At 48.1% G+C, this 21,129-nt stretch overlaps 1 protein-coding gene across 7 annotated transcripts in view; it reads left to right on the top strand.

The window, feature by feature from the left end:
* FAM178B (family with sequence similarity 178 member B) overlaps window positions 1–21,129 on the top strand; it is a 105,392-nt gene that overhangs the window by 29,982 nt on the left and 54,281 nt on the right. For 6 of the 7 annotated variants that reach the window (XM_025868763.2, XM_073897809.1, XM_025868762.2 and 3 more), the window contains 2 exons: window positions 4,659–4,764; window positions 8,526–8,610. In XM_025868763.2, the coding sequence (XP_025724548.1) occupies window positions 4,659–4,764; window positions 8,526–8,610 (191 nt within the window). Of the gene's footprint in view, window positions 1–3,584; window positions 3,720–4,658; window positions 4,765–8,525; window positions 8,611–21,129 lie in introns of those variants that run through there. The other variant, XM_073897811.1, reaches the window with a different exon arrangement.

Genomic DNA, 21,129 nt, shown 5'->3' with positions numbered 1-21,129 from the left:
CCTGCTACGCAGTGGGTAAGGGCCACTTCCTGAAGGTCACCATTTAGCCTTGGGGTCACTCTTATTTCCTGTTTGTGCCAAGGACCTCAAGCCCAGACACAAGAGAGGGAAATTGTGGTTCAATAATTACCCCGTTGTGTTCAGCCGGAAGCGTGAAGACGAAGGGAAAATAGAAGGTTACTTGATCTCTCAAGAGGCAGTAGGGTTCAGTGTTTTGCCTTACAAAAAATTAAAACTTTGTGAGATTACAGGTAACTTTTATTTTCCTTATTATACTCTTCTGTATTTTATGACTCCGTCTCATTTTTAACAGGGGTTTTAGGGGGAAAATGTGAATGCGAGTTTTAAGAACCCCCTCTGGAAATAGATCCAGGTCTCCTTGCCCGTCTGGGAGGAGGGGTGTCATCTTTCCGCTCTACAAAGTGGGTGCTCTTGGCATGGGGTGCAGGGCAGGTGCGGGAGGCCTCGGCGCCTGGGCTCCGGGGCCTCGTCCTCCTGGGCTGCACCTACACAGGTTTCTGTGCAAGAACATGTCTCCTGGAGCCCACAGCCCCTGGATCAGAGATAGCCTGGCCGGCCCGCCCTCATTCATCACCCAGCTGGATGTGTGACCTCAGGTCAGTTCCCTGGAACCAAAGTCACATGCATTTATGACAGAAGCTGGTACCAAGAGCTGAACTTTTTCCTCCCTTGACAGCCGTTCAAAAGGAAATCCGATCCCCGAGTGGAGAAGCGTTGGGACCTATGCCCACATGCAGCTCAGAGGCCAGTGATCTCCCTGGGAAGGGTGGAGATTGCCTGCTGAATGATTCATGGTCCTCTCTGGGCCCCCACAGAGTGCGCTGGAGTGTGTGTGTGTTGGGGGGGGGGTGTCCGCCACTGTTCTGGAGAGGTGTTCACTGTGTGTGGTCAGGGAGCCGTTCCTCCAGGAACACGTCTGCAGGCAGGAGGCGGCATGTGGGTCTGAGCCGTGTGGATGTCCATGTGCTTGTGCACTGGGTCTCCCTGAGGCTGAACTCGAGCTCCAGTTTTGCCAGGACCTTTTCCTCTTCCTGGTGTTGCTGGCAGGCGGGCCCGAGGACCTGGGGGGCGGGGGGAGTAGGAGTTTCCTTCAGGACCAGCCAAACAGTCCCTGGCTTCACGCAGGACGGAAATCAGATGTGAGCCAGCAGAAGGTAAAAAGCAGAGTTTAGTGAAAATCTATAGAGACAGAGACGAAGTGTCCAGGCAGTGGGAAAGGAAAAGAGCAGGAAGTCTCATCTTTGTTCGGGGTCTGAGTTTTTTACTGAGGATGGTGGCCTCATGTATGTGTCTCCTCAGACATCCAGGAACCAGTTAAAACAAAGACGAGGGCCCAGGTGTTATTCCTTGGAACCAGGGGGTCTTCGCGTCCAGATGTCCAGTCCTCGGTCTGAAATACGCATATGATGGCTTCCTCCCCTCCTTCTCACCTGGTCCTTCCTTAGGTGGTATCTATTCTAGAGATCGTTAACTCCTTGTCCCTTACAAGGAAGACATAGGCTATTTGCATTACCAGGCATGTGTAGAGTGAGGTGGGGGTGCAGGTCCTAGCAAGAACAGAAACAGGATAAGAAGCAAAAGAAAAAAAATGCTTTTTTTTCTCATGGGGTCCCTTCTGTCTCCCCGTCTCACTGGCAGGCCAGGGTTGAGGCCCGGGTGAAATCAGCAGTTAACAGAGAGTGTGGGCGGAGCTGAAGGCCCAACTGGCTCCAACTGCCCCCCAAAATAAAGAGCCAGCAGAAGCAGCCAGCCGGGGTGTTGCTGGGATCCCTGGACTCCTGACCCGAAGGGTGCTCACTCATCTTTAAACAAAGGAAAGAGAGAAAAAGAGGAGGAACACGGATGAAAGCTCTGACCATTATTCCTTTCTGTTCTCCCTAAACTTGCATTTGAGGAACTTGACAAAGACACAGAAACTGATACCGTATAAATAACTACACTTGGTGCTTATCCCTCTGCCATCACTTGGGATTCCCAAGGCATTTGGATCCTTTGCCCTCCAGGACTGCTGCCCAAAAAATAGATGAAGATAGCCTAGCAGAATGTTGACTCGGGCATCATCGGGAACACACAGTCCAAGTAGAAGGTCACAGCTCTGCCCGAGAGCCCAACCTGCTGACCCAAGCTGGCCTGTGTTTTGTTTGGATTCCCCTTTGGGGCTAATCCCCATCTCCTCGCCACGGGGGCTGGGGGTTAGCAGTATTCTGACCATGACGGTCTCTCATCCCAGGTGGGAACCTCTCTTACTGGGATCCTTAGAGTGGACAGCTGGGGCTTCTCGCCCAGCCAGGCCTGCGTGGCATCTGCTGCCCAGAAGGCTCTGTCCCTCCCCTTCTCACTCCCGGGTCCTCTGACATTCTCAGGATGGCTTCTGACTTAGCATTGGCTTTGCAAAAGGCAAAGCACCCAGTTGGACCCCATGTCCGCATTCTTGGCTTGTGGACATAAAGTGGGTTTTTGCAAACTTAACAAGTGGTTCTGTAACCTAAGGTTTTTGAGCTTTCAGTACACACACCTACTTTGCCCACCCTTTTCCTCCCGGCTTCCCCTCCTGCTGCAGATCAGGGCAATGTCTGCGCAATCAGCCTTGTCCCTTGCATTGAAGGTGAGAAGGCTCGTGGTTCCCCTGAGGTGAAGCAGCACTCGGCTTGGGATCCAGCCGCCTGCAGAGATTCCTTGCATCTTATGGAGCTCTAAGCACAGAATTCCTTGAAAGCCATTTGCTTCAAGGCGCAGCTGGACCCCTCCTGCCTATCTCTTGCTCCTTGCCTTACAAGCCAAACCTCCCTGGGCAGCAATGAACTTGAAGGCAAACTGATCTTTTCTCTGGCAGAAACTGAGCTGCAAGGCTGGCATAGCCAAAAGGAGACATTGCAACCGAAGGGTAGCTCTCCCTCGGAGCAGCAGTTGGAAATGTGTTGATCTGAGCCCACAGGGGCTTGTACAGTCAGTTCTCCTACTGAGAAAGTGGTGGGGTGCCCCCCTGAGCTGAATGCCAGAGCTGGAGTCTCCTTAGAGTCCCTGGAGCACCAGCCTCCTTGCCGCATGGCCCCTGGCCAAGACCTGCCAGTCCGTGAGGTCTTCCAGGCATTGTTCACTGGGGTATTGTCTGCACTCGGGGTGCTGTGCTTGAACCGCGCATGCATTGCAGGGTCAGCCCATGAAGTGTCCGTGTGGCGGAGCACGTGAATTAGAGCAGAGTGCGCCAGCAGCCCTGGGGTGCACACGTGTTCGTATGCACAAATAAAGGTCTATTTTAGAGCAGTCAGCTTCACAGACCTAGAAACAAAGCCGCTTTCTCCTCTGAACTTAAATAATTTGGAAAAAAATATACAATTTGTAAACTGCCTGGACATACTCAAGGAGACAGCAACTTGGCTCAGAGGAGAATCTTTGTTTTGGAGCATTCTGTTCCTGGCAGATTCAAATATGTCCTTTTTAAAAAGGAGAAGTAGAAGTTGGGCTGACTGAAGAAATTTCTATCTAGAGTCATGACTTTAAACGCTGTCTAAAATGTTCTTTGTGTGGATTTGGCTGTTAAAAAAAAAAAAAAAGAACAGACCTGAAATTACTTTTTTCATTTCCTAGAATCCCTATTCATTGCCTTAGGAACATCGTCTAGAACAAGAGAGCAGAGGAACATTCACAAAATGCAGAGAGAGTAGGAGCCGCCTTCCCCGAACCCAGCCTCCCTGCAGGTAACCAGGAAGGGTGATGAAGTCCAGCCAGCCACTCTGAAGTGACTTCTGCAGCATCTTCCACCACAGGTCCTACCACCACATGAATCATTTCAACTTCTTTTACAGGGACCTGGGATCCTGCCTGCCCAGACGGTCTAAGGGGCGGGCGGCCGAGGACTCAAAGCTAGGCTCCTCTGCATGCTGGCCCTTTGATTCTGAGAGCTCAGGGCGGCAGGGAGAGGCCCAGCAGGGCCCTGTTGTGAGGGGAACCGCAGGGTAGGAGCACAGGCAGGAGGCGAGTCTCAGTGCCACCCCCTGCCCTTCAACGCTGCCCCTCCCACGGTTTCTGAAGAATCCTCTGCGGCACCCTTGTTTGTTCTTTCCTTACCAGAACGGCTCCGTCTTGGGCCCCTTTCTGTTATTTTCCCGTCTTCTCAGGTGTCCTTTGTGTTGGAAAAACACAAGACGGGGCAGAAACGCTCTGTGTAACCAGACCCCAGACTCAGGCCCTACGTGGGCCCCGCAGGTAATTCTGCCTGCCTGTGGCGGCCCGGGGCCCTGGGCTGAGAGCCGTGACTCCCGGGTTCTCTCCTCACTTCCCCACAGGTTCCTCCTGCGACCTCCGTAAATCCCTTCATGTCCCCCTCCGCCACGGGGAAAGGACAAAACGTACTGTCCAGTCGTGTGCTTAAAACACTGAGAGATGTTCACGGAGATCAAGTGATTCTGGCAATGGCATGGGCTGTTTTTCCTTCTGACAGCTTCTGGCGTCAGGGGCTGTAAGCGTTTGTGTCCCTAGCAGGTGCTGTCTTGATTCTGGCGTCCAGTGAGGCTGCAAATATGGAACACCACCTTCCCCCTGGTTTTACTGAGACAGGCGTGTTGAGGAAAGGCTGCCGGGCTGCCTGCGTGGAGGGCCCCCCACCCACCCCCGACCTCACTCCTCTGCCTCCGCAGCTGCCCGCTGGCCCAGCAGCTCTCCTTCCTGCGCACGGGCCTCCTGAGCAACCTCTACCTGCACACCGCCGACTGCCCTGTGGCCCTGCTGCAGTGGCTCTTCCAGGTGAGGTGCACAGACCTGCCACTAGGTGGCGGGAGCACGCTGGCCCGACAGCACGGGCAGGGCTGCTGAGGGGGAGGATGGGCACGTCCCTCTTCTGACTTTGGGTGCTGTGGGGTGTGACCCAGCCTGGGGCAAAAGGAGGGAGGGAGGCAACCTAGGATGCCCCCCGTCGTCACGGAGTTCAAGGACCAGCCCATGGTCTCGCTCCACTCCCCACCAGAGCGTGTGCCTCATGCCGTGTGGCCAGAAGCCCTCTCTGTGACTCCCCGCTACTCAGCAGGTGCTTCCGTTTTGTCTAGGCTGCTCCTCGCTCGCTACTCCCAAGTCACAGGTCCGGGCCCTTGCAGCGCCCTTGGAAGTGTGAATGGCCCTCGTGAATTTACAGCTGGGTGTGTCCCGGGTGTTTGAGCGTTTGCCTCTCTCCGTGGAGTCGTAGGGGGCCTGGAAAAGAAGTCTAGAACAGCTGCCTCTGTCTTCCCCCTTTCTTCTCTTGCCCGGGCTGCTGGAACGTTTTGCCTTGGGGCAACATGCATTCTGCCCTGGGCTTAAAACCTCCACCCTGAGAAAGAGCAGCCTGCATAGCCCAGGGACCAACTGCTGTCATCTGAACGCAAGGCATGAGGATGCTGGCCTTGGCCCCCACCCAGAGCCACCCCTGCCTGGGGATGGGCAGGTCACAAGTTCCAGCTGGTCTCATTCCTGCCAGTTGGGGCCTGGACCCCAGCTGTAAATTAGAGCCACCATGCAGGGTGGATTGTTCTAGGAACTCCTCAGCCTAGGCAGACTGGCTGCCTTCCAGAAAAGGCCCTCCAGCTCTCTCCTCTCCCGTCTGGGATCCTTCCCGTGGTGCCCCTCCCTGCCCGAGAGGAAAAAGTCCTGCTCAGCTCCTGGGGCTGAGTGTGGCTGCTCCCCTCGCCCCTCCCCCAGGCCTGATGGGACTGGCAGGCCTCGAACAGGAACAGTGCTACCATTCTTCTCTGCCCCTAGTCAGTGCAGCTTCTCTCGGCTCCTTGCACAGTATATGGCCAAATGCACAATCAGGCATTGGGAGGCACAAAGAGCCCATCTGAGACGTCGCCCACAGAGCGTCCTTGTGTGACCCTGACACAGCATGGAGTACCTTCCCTGTCAGTCAACACGGGAGCAGGGGGTGAGCCCTGCCCGGCTCTGCTGGCTCTTCTCCCACCACTGTCACCTCAGCAGGGGGCCAGAGAACAGAGGACCCAGCCCCATGGCTAGACAGACGCTAGGTGGGAATTCCAGCTCTGCCATGTACTACCCTGCGACCTTGGACAAGCTGTTTAATGCCAGCTCTCTGCCTCAGTTTCTTTGTAAACTGAGACCGACAGTCCCAGGTGAAGACTAAGTGAGGAATTCCTGTGACCTGCCTTGTCCATAAGGCCCAGGGCCTGGACATCATGGGAAAGGGATGATGTTAGCTCAAAGGTTCTGGTTCTCCACCTTCAGGAAGGAGAAACGAAAGTTCCTCCTCCCCCTACGGCTGAAGCCAGATAAGTGAAAAGGGTGCACTTGGCCTTGGGAGCCTTCTGGGCAAGACTCTGCCCAACATCTTTGTCTCTGGAGGGAGAAGGAGGAGCAGGGCACCTGAGGTCTTATAGGCCTTAGCAGGATGGACTCTTTCTATTTCACTTTGGTGGTTTTGCCACTTGGAACATATCTTCCTATAGTAACAGTGGCATTCATTCATTCATTCATTCATTCTCAGGCATGGGTCAAGTTCCTGCTACACAGTAAGCTCTAGGGATAGAAAGATCTTGGAAATGGTGTCCCAGGTAAATGTGGCCACAGAATGTGGCCGTGGTGCTCAACCCACTTCAGAACCTCACATTGTTAGTGGGGAGTATGGTTGGGAGAAGGCAGAAATCCACGGGGGCTGCCTGAAACTGTTGGTGGGATTCTCCTAAAGGTTCCTGAGATCCAAGGGCAGGGATATGGCTGGGCCTCAGGAAAAGCTAGAATCAGGGGAAGGTTTAGGGTTCGAGGACAGGCCTCAGTTTCTCTCTGTTCACCAGGCTCCATGGCCAAGTTAATTCCCAGGAAGGAGAGTCTTATTGGCCCAAAAAAGGTTAAGTGACAACCCCCCTCCCCAGTCCAATCAAAAGCAGCTAAGTGAGTAGGGTCACCGGGCTGCTGGGGGCTCATATATATGCCTGGGGTTGATCTGAGAGCTAAGGGATAGGTGAGCTAGGCAGATTTCTCCAACCCCACTCATTCAGCTTTTTTTGGGGGAAGAACATCCTGAGTTCTCATGGAAACTAGATCCTGCTGCCCACCACCCTCCCTCCTCCTAGTGGAGTGTATGGTGGCCCCTGGGCGAATAGGCTTTGGGCTTAGCGCTCACGAATTACTAAGCTCGTCACTGGAGCCCTAGTGTGTACCTGGAGCAAGGTGAGCCTTGGCTGGGGAGGGTGGACAAAAGCGGGAAGCATATGCTGTCAGTGAATGTCTATTCTTGTTGGAAAATTGTAAGTATGAAGAAGTTACAAGAAGCTATGAGAGGAAGAGGAAGCAGAGTTCTGGTATCATAGGCCTGGGCCTTGGTGGTTTCCTGGAGGTTCCCTGGGGAGGGCTCCCAAGAGCCACACCTCCGGCCGAGGGAGAGCACCGGGGAGAAGGAGAAGCTGAGTGGCAGAGCAAATTCAACAGGCCACAGCCAGTTCTGCAGGTACTCTGGAAACGGGGTGACCTTTTAGAGTTGTCCCAGTTGAGGCAAGGGGTCCAGGCCCTCGGACTCCGGTATTGGCCAGGCCAGACATCAGACTAAGGCTGCGCTCATAGAGGGGGTGCGACCTTGACTGAGGCGCTCCCTCCCTGCAAGGTCAATGCTAGAGAGGGACTTGGCTCAGAGCTCTCAGCAAGCAACAGCCCCTGGAGATGAGAGCTTCAGGCCTGAAGAGGGGATGTGCCCAGAGTGTCCACACAACAGGCTTTGCTCAGCACTCTCAGAAGGATGGTATAACGTGCAGCATGGCTGACCACGGGCAGGAACAGAGCTGCCAAGGCGCTGCCCCACCTCTAAGGCCTGGCCTCCTCTGTGTGTCCCCAGGCTGGATGGCCCTGGGGGGAGGGGGCGGGGGGAGGGTGCTGGCCCATTGTTCATTTCCATGTCATGTTCTCTCCACATTGCAAATCCCCAGCCTGATGACCTTCAGACTCGAGGAGCATTCAGGTAAAGATCCCAGTGAGTTTGAGTCAGATGGGTGACCTGCACCCCCCACCAGGTTATTTGAGGATCCGTACTCAGTACCAAGTCCTTCCCAGAGCCAGTGGCCTAAAATGACTGTAAGTTAAGGCAGTGACCTGGAAAGGATGTAAGAATCATGGAGAGTAGCTGACTTGTCATTGTCCAGCTGAGTGTACTTAGTGCTTTCGAGCTATGTCTCTTCCTCACACTGGCCTGTCCTGGAGGGGCATGGCTGTGGCCACAGGGAATGAGGGGCAGAAGGACCAAGACTCTCATACAGGGAGGTGGACAGAGTTTCAAGTCACATAGGCTTGGGATTGAATCCTGGCTTTGCTGCTTACTGGCTCTGTGACCCTGGGGAGGTTGCTTGACCCCTCTGAGCGTGATTTCTTCATCTGTAAAATGTCAGTAAGGGCAATATCCTTCTACCATGTGGACTTGTGAGGGTTAAATGGGATTTATTTAATATGGAGTAATGAAGGTTTACTACCCTTATACCATACTACTATTATGCCAGCTAACCTAAACTGCTTTTTTTTTTTTTCTCTCCTCCTAGCTGTTGACATGGCCTCCAGAAACTTCTTCAGGAGCCTTTAGTCTCCTATGGGATCTCAGCATGGATGGGCTCTTCCATCAGTCTGGTCAGTACTAAGGAGCAGGGTGGAGACCTGAGCCCTGAGTACCCAAGCTCGAGAGCCTGCATAGTACACAGCTCTCAGCAGCCGTGGAGCCCAGCATGCAGGAGAGGTGCTGGTGGGGACATTGCGTCACCACAACATGGAGACATCAGGCCATCTTTGGCTCTGGCTCCAGTATTAGTAAAAAGCTGAGCCAACAGGCTCCTTGGCACCTTGATCTGGCTTCAGATCCATGTCACTGTGGCCAAGTGCAGGCTGACCTCACAGACTCTTGGGATCCCAGAACAGTCTGGAAGGTGAGTTTTCTGGATTTAAGGGGACAGCCTCGCCTCTGAGTTCTTCCTGAGAGCCCCAGTTTGCTCGGGTGGGTTTCAGGAACATCTGCATCAAATCAGGGAAGCTCCTTGTGTTGGAGTCACGAAAGGGGAAGGCCTTGAAGCTGTGCCCCCACCAGCAGTCCCTCTTGGCTCCTAGGACGTCGGAGAAGCCCCTAAGTTTGGTCCGGGCAAAAGTGAGAGCCTTGAGTCTATACCTTGGTCCTGGCATTGAAGGGGTGCTTTAAGTCATCTTTATAGTTGAGGGTGTTCAGAGTTCCACAGAGCAATCAATTTCCCTGTAGTGGCTGTGCCCTTACCAGGCTGCCCTCATTTGGTGCCTGAACCTAGACACTTGGGCACTGAAAAATATCATGTAGCCAGTGGAAAAGTGCTTACGGCAGACAAGGAGAGGGATTCACAAGTGTCTAGACCCCACCTTTGCCCACAGCCGTGGTCTGCCCACACCCCGCCCCCCGACTAAAACTCAAAAGCATGTAGCTTGGAAGGCCAGTCATGGACCCACGATGCACCCTTAAGCCCCTGCCTCACCAGCCCTTCAGATTTCTGCTTTTGTGCCTCTTGTACTTCAGGAGTTGGCTGAGCCGAGGCCCATCTGTCAAATGAGGATATTCCAGACCCCTCCTGCTCCCCCCGCCCCCACCCTTCACCCCTCCATCTGCGCGCCGGGACCCTCGTAACTGAGGTCCTCTGAATAGCACTAGTCCCGGCGTCCCCATCCTTTTCATAGCCTCTGCCCCTGCAGCCTGGGCTGCCCTTTCTTGAGCCTCTGGGGCCTCCTCTGCGACATGCCTGCCCTTTTGGGGAACAGAGGCCTTCCTTGTCCGGCTCTTCTCCTCCATGCAGTGGTATGTGTCTCCTCCTGCAGGGGCAGAGGGGACGTCCTACTCTTCTCTGCTTCTTGCCACATTGTGCCCGATTTGCCCTCCCATCAGGAGGGGCCCGGAACCTGCTCTGGAGTTCTCGGCCAGGTCAGCTCTGGCTCTGGAACGTTTCTCATGGCCTCACCTGAGAGCTCAGCCCTGGCTTCTCTTTCTCTCCCATTGGAATAGAGAGACTGGCCTAGAGAATTCCATGCCCACGGTCGGGATCTTGACTGATTTGGGGAAAGTCAAAGGCCAGGTCCGCAAAAGAACCAGAAGCAGGACTTAAACATACGCGTACACCCACATTCAGAGTAGCATTGGTCACAATAGCCAAAAGGTGGAAGTAACCCAAATGTCACTGGAAGATGGGTGGATAAGCAAAACATGGTATGCACATGCGGCAGAGTACAATTCAGTGTTAGAAAGAAGGGAAATTCTGACAACGTGTTACAATATGGATGAACTTTCAGGCCCTTGCGCTAAGTGAATAAGCCAGACTCAAAAGGACAAATACTTTCCACTTATGGGAAATACCTACAGGTGTCAAATTCATAGAGACAGAAGGTAGAATGGTGGTTGCCAGGACCCAGGGGAAGAGACAATGGAGAGTTAGTGTTTAATCGGTACGAAGTTTCAGTTTGGGAGGATGAGAAAGTTCTGGAGATGGACAGTGGTGACGGTTGTCCAACAATGGGGGTGTACTTAACACCAATGAACTACGCACTTCGAAATGGTTAAGAACATAAAGAAAACTTTATGTTATGTGTTTTTTACCAAAATTAAAAACAAGTTTAGAGACAAGAACTAGGGACCAGCAGAGAACCTACCAAAAGCTGGAACTACAAATCAACCACCAGTTCAAGAAGCATGTGCAAGGTTAAGTTAGATCCAGGATTGATATAAAAGGAAGTCATGCTGCTCAGGATTTGTTAGCAACTTGAGGTGTTCTGCAGGTCCCTGTCCTCTGTGGGACACAGCCCCCTGAGGCAGAACCTTGAGCTGCCTTCCCTCCCATTTGGAACTATAATTGCTGCATGTGTTTTCAGGTTGCCTGGCCTTTAAGAGATTTGCATGTGTGTACATTTCCATTCTTTCCTGGAGTCTGTGGTGATTGGCTGCTTTTCCCAGACTATCCTGGGGAGGGTTTTACACTACTACCTTTATCCCAGCATGCCTCCCAAGTAAAGGGGGAGCTAAGGCGGGCCCAGGCCTCAGAGAGTGGACTGTCACAGGTGCACTCTGGGTCACTGGGGCTGAGGGCTGAACAGAGTTCAGGTCCAGGGGTCGCTGGAGTTTTGGGGTATGGTGGATACTATTTTCCTAGATTGAGAAGAAGCCCAGGTCACCAGTTAGAGGTCCTTGGTGAGCTTGGAGAATGGGGTATTACAGAACACTGACATTTTTCACTGCAGGGGGTGTTTATGCATTTATTTAGAAAACATGCATTGAGTGTGTCCTGTATTCGGTACCTTGCTAGACAGCAGAGGGAGATACAGGGATGAATAAGGTGTGGTTCCTGCCCTCAGAAGGCTGACAGCCAAGTGGGAGGGGATGAAATGTGCAATTACAACAGGAGATGGACACAGCCACAAAACTGTGGGAATTCCAAAGAGAGGAAGATTACTTCTAGCCAGGTGGGGTGGGGGGTGCGGGGAGGCCGGAGACAGGGAGGGCTTTGTAGGAGAGAGGGCAGTTGATTCGTCTCTCAAAAGATGTATAAGGCAGGGATTGCAAACTCACTTGCCTGTGGGGACCGAGCAAGTCCATGACTAGAGAGCTCTTGCCTTGTCTAAGAGGCTAGTCGGTCTGGTCTTGCCAGATCTCTCCGTTTTCAAGAGAAGCCGTGTTTTAGTTAGGATGTACTTTGGCTATAAGTAACAATTAAGAGAATTAAATACCCAATTAAGAGAAGTTTATTATCTCACATGACAAGAAATCCAGAGGTGAGGGCTTCTGTGGTATATTCAGCAGATCTGCAGTATCAGGGCTCTGGCTTAGCTTCTATGTCTCCCGTCTCACTACTACTCCTCAAGGTTGCAAAATGGCTGCCATAACTCCAGGCATCATCATGTTCTCATGACACAGCAGTTCAAGGCAGAAAGAAGGGTGGAGGAGACGAGGTCATTCCTTCTCGTACTTTTCTCTCTTTTTGTCAGGACACTCCATTTTGTTTCATTAGACAGAACTGGGTCACAGGTTTTAGAGGACACTTGCCATGTTTTCTGACTGTCTGGTGCCCTTGGACACCCTGGCTATGTTTGAAGAATTTTTAGCTTCATGATCCTAACCCTCCAGGGTAGAATCCTGGAGACTCACTCTTCCAGCCTCCTTTCAAATACTTGAATTTTTAGTTTTGGAGTTTCCAGTTAGTTCTGTATAATTTTTTAAATAGTTTCTATTTCTCTACTGGGATTTCTTATTTGTTCATTCAATATGAGCATATTTTCATTTACCACTTTGAGCATAGCTGTGAAACCTGCTTTAAAATCCTTGTCTGTAATTATAACATCTGGATCATCTAATTCATTAACATGGAAAATTAAGTATGAAAGTGAACATTTATTTAGAATGAGTAGAGAAATCATACTAAATACTGTACCTTGGGAAGTTCAGGTCCCACTCTCCTGGATATCTTTAGGATATTTTCCAGAAATGTTCATGTAGAAATGCCCACTGGTTGTAGCCTGCTTCCCTACCTAACCTAGAAATTCACAGGGGGGCCGTGCAAGGGAGGGCCCCAGAACTTAAGCTTCATTAACTTTATAGTCAATTGGCTTAAGACACGTAATAAACCGTTTTCTGTTCAAATAGCTAGAGCTTTTCTCTGTTGCCTGTGGTTCGGAGCTCTGACTGCTCCAGTAGCACCCCAGACCAATCCCTGCAGAGGTAAGTGGGATGACATGGTTCATCCACTGAGGTGGACTGGGTTCCCTTAACAGGGAGGAAGGGGAGCATGGTTGTTGGATCAGCAGCCAGCAGAATCTGTCTTAGCCAGAATACCGACATTTATGTGAAATCTCCTCTTGGTGACTGATTCAGTTAAAAGACCAAACCCCCAAGCCCCCACTGTGAACCCATCTGCAGGCTCTGTTCGACTGTAGATGGAATACAGCTCCACTGGTTTGCAGCCCTGGGGGTAGGATTCAGGTGTGGAGAGATGCAAGGGAAGCAGGAAGCAGTGGGAACAAAGACGAGGAGGAGGGGAGAGTAGGACTTCCTTAAAGGGGGCAGAGTAGGGGATGTTTGGGGCCAGAGCTTAGAGGACAGTGGGGGCCATTGTAGACACAGTGAAGCTTTATTAATATTTATTAAGACTGATACAGAATTGGAGTTGTTTAGATGTAATTCACACACCATGTAGTTCACCCTCCTAAAGTGTATGATTCAATATGATTAATAGAGTTGCTCAACTAAAATCACTGTCTAATAATTCCAGAACATTTTCATCACCCTAGAAAAAAAAACTCATACCCATCAGTGGTCATTTCCCACACCCCTCCTCCCAGCACCTGCAAACCCCAATCTACATTCTGTCTCCGTGAACTTGCTTATTCTGGACATTTCATATAACTGGAATTATACAATATGCAACCCTTTGGGTTTTTTTTAAAGATTTTATTCATTTGAGGACTCCTGGATGGCTCAGTTGTTAAGCGTCTGCCTTCGGCTCAGGTCGTGATCCCAGGGTCCTGGGATCAAGGCCCGCTTCGGGCTCCCTGCTCAGAGGGGAGCTTGCTTCTCGTCCTGCTCCCCCTGCTTGTGCTCACTCTCTCTCAAATGAGAGAGAGAGCAAGCGAGCAAAAGAGAACAAGCGGTGGGGGGTAGCGTAGAGGGGCAGAGGTAGAGGGAGAAACAGACTCCCTTCTGAGCAGGGAGCCCTGACATGGGGCTCGATCCCAGCACCCTGGGATCACGACCTAAGCCGAAGGCAGGCGCCCAACCAACTGAGCCACCCACCCGCCCCAATATGCAACCTTTTGTGTCTGGCTTCTTTCACTTAGCATCATGTTTGCAAAGTTCATGCACCCTGTAGCATGTATTAGTACTCCATTCTTTTTTATGGCTGAATAATATTCCATTATATAGATATACCATATTTTATCCATTCATCTGTTGAAGGACACTTGGGTTGTTCCCACATTTTGGCTATTGCAAATAATGCTACTATAAACATTTGTACACAAGTGTTTATGGGGACATAAGTTTCAGTTCTCTTGGGTGTACACTTAAGAGTGAAATTGCTGGATCATATGGTGACTATATGGTTGGTTTTTTGAAGGACTGCCAAACTATTTTCTGAAGTGGCTGCATCCTTTTACATTCCTACCAACTGTGTATGAGGCTTCCAGTTTCTTTACACCCTTGCCAACATTTGTTATTGTCCATCTTTTAATAGCCAAGCTAGTGGGTGTTAAGTGCTATCTTGTGGTTTGGATTTACATCTCTCTAATGACTAAGGATGTTCAGCATTTCATGTACTTAGTGGCCATTTGTATATCTTCTCTGGGGAAACATCTATTCAAGTGCTTTGCCCATTTTTTGATTGGGTTGTTAGGTTCTTTTTTTGTTGAGTTGCAGGAGTTCTTCATAGACTCTAGATACTAGACCCTTACCAGATATATGATTTGCAGATATCTTCTCCCATTCTGTGGTTTATCTTCTCACTGTCTTGATGGTAGACTTTGATGCACACGGTTTTTTTTTTTTTTTTTTCAGTTTAGTTTAGTTTTTTTTTTTTGCTTTTAAGTAGGTTCCACACTGGGTGCCCCTGATGCACAAGTTTTAAATTTTGATAAAGCCTAATTTATCTATTTTTTACCATTGCCTGTGCTTTTGGTGTCAAACAAAGCACCATTTCCTAGTCCAAGGTCATGAATATTTTTCTGTTATGTTTCCTTATTAAAGTTTTATAGTTTTAGCTCTTGCATTTAGCTCTTTGGTCCATTTTGAGTTGGTTTTTTTATGTGGTGTGAGACAAGGGTCCAGCTTTATTCTTTTGCATGTGGATATCCACTTGCTGAAAAGCACTGTTTGTTGAAAAGACTCTTCTTTCTCCATTGAGTTGGCATTCTTGTTGAAAATCAATTGACCATAGATGTATGAGTTTATTTCTGGATTCTCATTTCTATTCCATTGATTTTTTTAAAAAAAGATTTTATTTATTTATCTGAGAGAGCAAGAGAGCCTGAACACAGAGGGAGAGAGAGAAGCAGACTCCCCACTGAGCAGAAAGCCCTATGTGGGGCTCGATCCCAGGAGCCTGAGATCGTGACCGGAGCCGAAGGCAGACGCTCAACTGACTGAGCCACCCAGGAGCCCTTATTCCATTGATTTATATATCTTTATGCCAGTACCCCCAGTTTTTTTTTTTTTTTTTTTTTGAGAGAGTGAGCATGAGCTGGGGTGGGAGGGGCAGAGGGAGAGAGAGAATCTTTTTTTTTCTATTTAGAATGCAACTTTCTTTTTTTCTAATTTAAATTCAATTAGCCAACATATAGTACATCATTAGTTTTTGTTGTAGTGTTCAGTGATTCATTAGTTGTGTATAACAGCCAGTGCTCATCACATCACATGCCCTCCTTAATGCCCATCACCCAATTACCCCATCCCCCTCTCCAGAGAGAGAGAGAGAATCTTAAGCAGGCTATGCACTCAGTATGGAGCCCAGCGTGGAGCTCAGTCTCACTACCCTGAGATCATGACCTGAGCCAAAATCAAGTGGGGCACTTAACCCAGAGACACCCAGGTGCCCAGTACCCAAATTCTTGATCACTGCAGTTTGCAGTATTAAAATTGGGAGTGTGAGTCTTCCAGCTTTGCTCTTTCAGAATTATTTTGGCTATTCTGGGTCTCTTGTATTTCCATATCAATTTTAGGATGGTTTATCAACCTCTGCAAAAATGACAGCTGGGGTTTTGATAGTGATTGTGTTGAATCTGTAGATAACTTTGAGTACTACGGCCATCTTAATAATATTGAGTCTTCCAATCCATGAATATGGGATATCTTTCCATTTACTTAGATCTTTCATTTCTTCCAATACTGTTTTGTGGTTCTCAGTGTGTAAGTCTTATATTTGTTAAATTTATTCCTAAGTATTTTATTTTTTTAAAAGATTATTTATTTGAGAGAGAGAGAGAGCACAAGCAGTGGGGGGAGGAGCAGAGGGAGATGGAGAAACAGACTCCCTGCTGAGCAGAAAGCCCCATGTGGGGCTCGATCCCAGAACCCTGGGATTATGACCTAAGCCGAAGGCAGATGCTTAACCAACTGAGCCACCCAGGCACCCCTTATTTTTGATGCTATTATAAATGGAATTATTTTCTTCATTTTCTTTTCATATTGTTCCTTGCTGATGTATAGAAAGAGAACAGATTTTTGTATACAGACCTTATATTCTTCAACCTTGCTGAACTCGTTTATTAGCTCTAATCATTTTTTTAATGGCAGAATTTGGTTTTGAAAGCAAACATGTTCTTGTGCAACTAATTGCTTAAAAGAAATGACTTCATGTTTCTTTAACAAACATGCTTTGGCCGTGCCAATGTAGGACTGGCCAGTAAGTCTGCCAAGCACACTGAGTAGGCAGCAGTGCCTGGAAAAAAGGAGCTCCATCAATGAGATCGAAACACTTGAGAGAAGGAGGAAAACACGCGTAGGTTCTGTCCTGTTAGCTTCCAAGACAATGTTGTTCATTCTTATCTACCCCTTCCATTCCCTACCAGCTTCTATAATATTTGTGTAGGAGGGGAAGAATATAACAAAATAAAATGACCCTGGCCAGTACATTCTTTGGATATTTTTTTTTTTAAGATTTCATTTATTTGACAGAGAGAGACAGTGAGAGAGGGAACACAAGCAGGGGGAGTGGGAGAGGGAGAAGCAGGCCTCCCGCGGAGCAGGGACCCCAATGCGGGGCTCGGTCCCAGGACCCTGGGATCATGGCCTGAGCTGAAGGCAGACGCTTAACGAATGAGCCACCCAGGTGCCCCCATTCTTTGGACATTTTTTAAGTGAGTGGGAAATATAGTTCTCAGAACGAATTAGTTTCATTTTCACGAGCAGTGTCTTTGGACACTTTGTTCTTCCTCACATGGTCACCATGCTTTTTCCCTTTGTCCCTGGGGCTCCAGTATTACAGTCATTGGGGCTTTGGGGCTCTCTGGGACAGGCTCCTGTTTTGTAGGTCACTTTTCTTTTCTTGCTTGTATTCTGTCTCCCTCCTTCTCTACCCTCCTTCCTTATTCCCTCTCAGATAATATTTATAAGATTGCTGCTTATAAAAAGAATAAAACAAAACAAAGACCAATAACCTCACTAGCTAGGTAACCCCTGTTGTTAATCTTAAAGTATTCTATGTATCAAGTGCAGAAAATTCAAATATTAGAGACAGGTGCAAGATGAAAAGTGAAAGCCTCCCTGCCTACCCACTCCCCAGATAGTCATTATTAAGAGTCATTATTTCTTGTGATGATTTCCAGGAGCAAAAGCCATGTAATACATATACAATCCACAGTCCACATAATCCATGTTTTTGTATTTATGGATTTACACCGTATTTCTTCTGACACTTTGGTATTCATCTGAAGTTACCTCCAGCAGAGAGTTAATCTTGGGCTTTACCAGCTCTCTCCCCTGGATATCAGAAGAGGCCGCAGCCCACATAACACAAGTCAGACAAGATTTTCTAGACCGGGGTCTCCAGTGTGGAGGACCCTTGAGGTGGGATATGCCATCAGGTGCAAAAAGAAAACATTAATACCTATATTTACATTTTAGCCCATCTTTTTTTTTTTTAAGTTTTATTGAGGTGTGTAATTGACATACATTAACCTGTACACATTTAAAGCATGCAATTTATACACTTGACATATGTATATATCCATAAAACTGTCATCATCATCCAAATAATGATGTCCATTGCCCTCATAGTGTTCTTGTGCTTCTTTGTAATTAATTTCTCTCCTTCCCCTTTTGTCTGTAGAAAACCGCTAATCTACTTTCTTTCACTACAGATCAGTTTGCATTCTCTAGAATTTTATATAAATGGAATCACACAGCAGGTACTCTTTTTGGGGGGGGTGTCTGGCTTCTTTAACTCAGGATAATTATTTTGAAATCCATCGATCTTGTTGTGTGTCTCAGTACTTTATTCCTTTTCATAGCTGAGTACTATTTCATTGTATGGATATCCTATCCCTACTAATGACATTTTGGGTTTGGTTTTGCTTTCAGTTTGGGAGCTATTAAAATCTGCCATAAACATTCTTTTTTTTTTTTAAGATTTTAGTTATTTATCTGACAGAGAGAGACACAGCGAGAGAGGGAACACAAGCAGGGGGAGTGGGAGAGGGAGAAGCAGGCTTCCCGCGGAGCAGGGAGCCCAATGCGGGGCTCGATGCCAGGACCCTGGGATCATGACCTGAGCCGAAGGCAGACACTTAACGACTGAGCCACCCAGGCGCCCCTCCTATAAACATTCTTATGCAGGTCTTTGTGTATACATCTGCTTTCTTTCCCCTTGAGGTAAATAATGGATAGGCTAGGTCATATGATAAATGTTTAAGTTCTTTTTTTAAGTGTTTATTTTTTCTTTAGTAATCTCTGCACCCGATGTGGGGCTCAAACTTGTGCCCCCTTAAGATCAAAAGTTGCATGCTCTTCCGACTGAGCCAGCCAGGTGCCCCTATTGATATTTTATAGTTGGTGCTTTTAGTGTCATATTTAAGAAATACTTGTGAAGGGTTGCCTGGGTGGGTGAGTTGGTTAAGTGTCTGCCTTCAGCTCAGGTCATGATTCCAGGGTCCTGCATCAGGCTCCTCACTCAGCAGGGAGCCTGCTTTTCCCTCTGCCTGCCGCTACCCTCCTGCTTGTGCATGCGCCCTCTCTCTCTCTGACAAATAAATAAATAAAATCTTTAAAAAATGAATTGTTTTCTTAATTTCATTTTCAAATTGTTTGTTGATAGTGTACTGATGTGTAAGTGATTTTTGCATATTGATCTCTTATGCTATAACCTTGATAAACCCCTACTTTGTTGAGAATTTTTATCAGGAGTGGATGTTAGATTTTGAGATGATTATGTGGTTTTTCTTCTTCAGTCCCTTAATATGGTGAATTACATTGACTGATTTTTGAATGTTTGTTTATTCATCCTTGCATTCTGGAATAAATCCTACTTGGTCATGATGTATTAATTTTGTATGTATTTTTGGATTCAATCTGGTAACTTTTTGTTGAGAACTCAACATTTATGTTCATGAAGGATATTAGTCTGTAGTTTTCTTTTTCTGGTTTTGGTATCAGAGTAATACTGGCTTCATAGAATGTGTTAGGAGGTATTTCCTCTTCCTCAGTATTCTGGGAGAGTTTGTATAGAACTGGTATTATTTCTTCCTTAAGTGTTTGGTAAAATTAGCCAGTTGAGCCATCTGGGCCTCGAGTTTTCTTTATGGGAAGATTTTTAATTACAAATCCAATTGTTAAAAATAGATATATGGCTATATATATTACCTGTTTCTTCTTGAGTGAGCTCTGTTAGTTTGTGTCCATTTCACCTAAATTGTCAAATTTATCAGCATAGGTTTGTTCATAATATTCCCTTATTATCTTTTTAATGTCTGTTGGATCAGTGATGATGACCTCTCATTCTGATACTGGTAATTTGTGTTTCTTTCTTCTTCAGTCAGATCAGTTGGGTTTCAGGTTTATCAGCTTTATTGATCCCAAAGAACAAGCTTTTGGTTTCGTTGATTTTCCTTAGAGCTTTTCTGTTTTCTGTTTTACTGATTTCTGCTCTTACCTTTGTTTCCTTTCAAATTCTTGTTTGGAGTTTGATCTGCTCTATTTTCTCCCAGTATTTTAAGGTGGAAACTTAAATCATAGTAGCTCGTCTTTTTTTTATTTGTGTGTCAAAAGTAGCTCATCTTCTTCTTCTTTTTTTTTTTTAAGACTTTATTTTTAAGTAATCTCCACACCCAACATGGGGCTCGAACTCACAACCATGCGATCAAGAGTTGCATGCTCCACCGATTGAGCCAGCCGGGTGCTCCAAAGCTCATCTTTTTTAAATTCACCTTTTAACACATACATGGCCTATTAACATCAAAGTACATTTGTAGAGCTTATAAATGTATATTTGTTAGAGGTATAAATTTAAAAAATTTTAATGATGGATATGCGCCATCAGGAAAGTTTTAGGGAGCAGCAGAAGCGTTCTTTGATTGGAGCTGCAGGCTGATGCCTTCCTAGGAATTTTGACATACTGTGGGAACATGGGGATGCATGACGGGTGACAGAGCATAGGATGGGGTGGATGGAGTGGAGACAGGATGTCTGACAGTCGCTCCCTTGGGAAGAACCCTACAGCAGCATGGAGCAGCATCAGGACACAGATGGAGCTTGGCAGTCCGACTGTCAGAGTCCTCCGAGTGGCCAGCACTGAACACTCAGGATCGTTTTCAGAGTTGGCAGTAATAACATCGGTGAAGCACCAGGTGTAGAGTGGACACTCAAAATACAATAGCTATTATCAAAGCAAAAACATATTTCTTTATGACTCAGAGATCGTTAGATAAAACCACAGGAGCTAAGCAGCACAAATACTCTGCTCCCTCTTCTTAATTCCTCTAGTTCTGTTTTGGCCATTCCTGTCTCACTCTAGTCTCAGATGATTGGTTTTAGGTGTTCTTTTTCTTTTCTCAGATGGCTTTTAAGCAGCCAAAAATCCCTCAGTCTATCTGTTCAGTTGACACTTTCTGCCCTTCACTGTCTTATTAGTTGTCCTCACTTCCCCTGACCGGCCCTTTCATGGTGCTCGGGAGAGTCTCCCGCGGGGCTGGTCGGAGCAACCCATCCAGAGCCTCCTGCAGCCTCCCGGGGTAGAGGCCCTGCCTGAGAACAGCTGCCCCTGGGGCTCCACGCAGCCTGGGACCCCATGTCCGTGGTACCGGCGGCGATCCACATACAAGGAGCACTTCTGTGCAGGGCCCAGAGCCCAGCCCTCTTTTCATGTGGGGGTAACCTTCACTCCCGACTTCACAGGGCAGGTGCCTCTCTGCCCGGGCCAAGGAGGGAAGCTGGGATCCAGCTGCACTCTTAATCCTCACACTGGTACTGTGAGAACACGGTGCAGACCCAAAGGAGCAGGCAAACCCCATGAGGACCACCCTGGAGAGCCCAGCACCCCAGCCCCCTCAGAGCTGTCATTTGCTGGGCCCCGGCCCTTCAAAGTCTCCAGTTGGAACGCGACAATAACAGTAATTCAACTTCAGAATTGATCTTCATTTTAAAAGCATATTATTGTCTGTTGTGATAATAAA

This window comes from Callorhinus ursinus, unplaced genomic scaffold (assembly GCF_003265705.2).
Source record: "Callorhinus ursinus isolate GAN/ISIS: 27379988/994484 unplaced genomic scaffold, GSC_fseal_2.0 scaffold10, whole genome shotgun sequence".
NCBI classification, from domain to species: domain Eukaryota; kingdom Metazoa; phylum Chordata; class Mammalia; order Carnivora; family Otariidae; genus Callorhinus; species Callorhinus ursinus.
The sequence above is the reverse complement of the archived record's forward strand: the minus strand, read 5'-3'. Positions and strand labels throughout refer to the sequence as shown.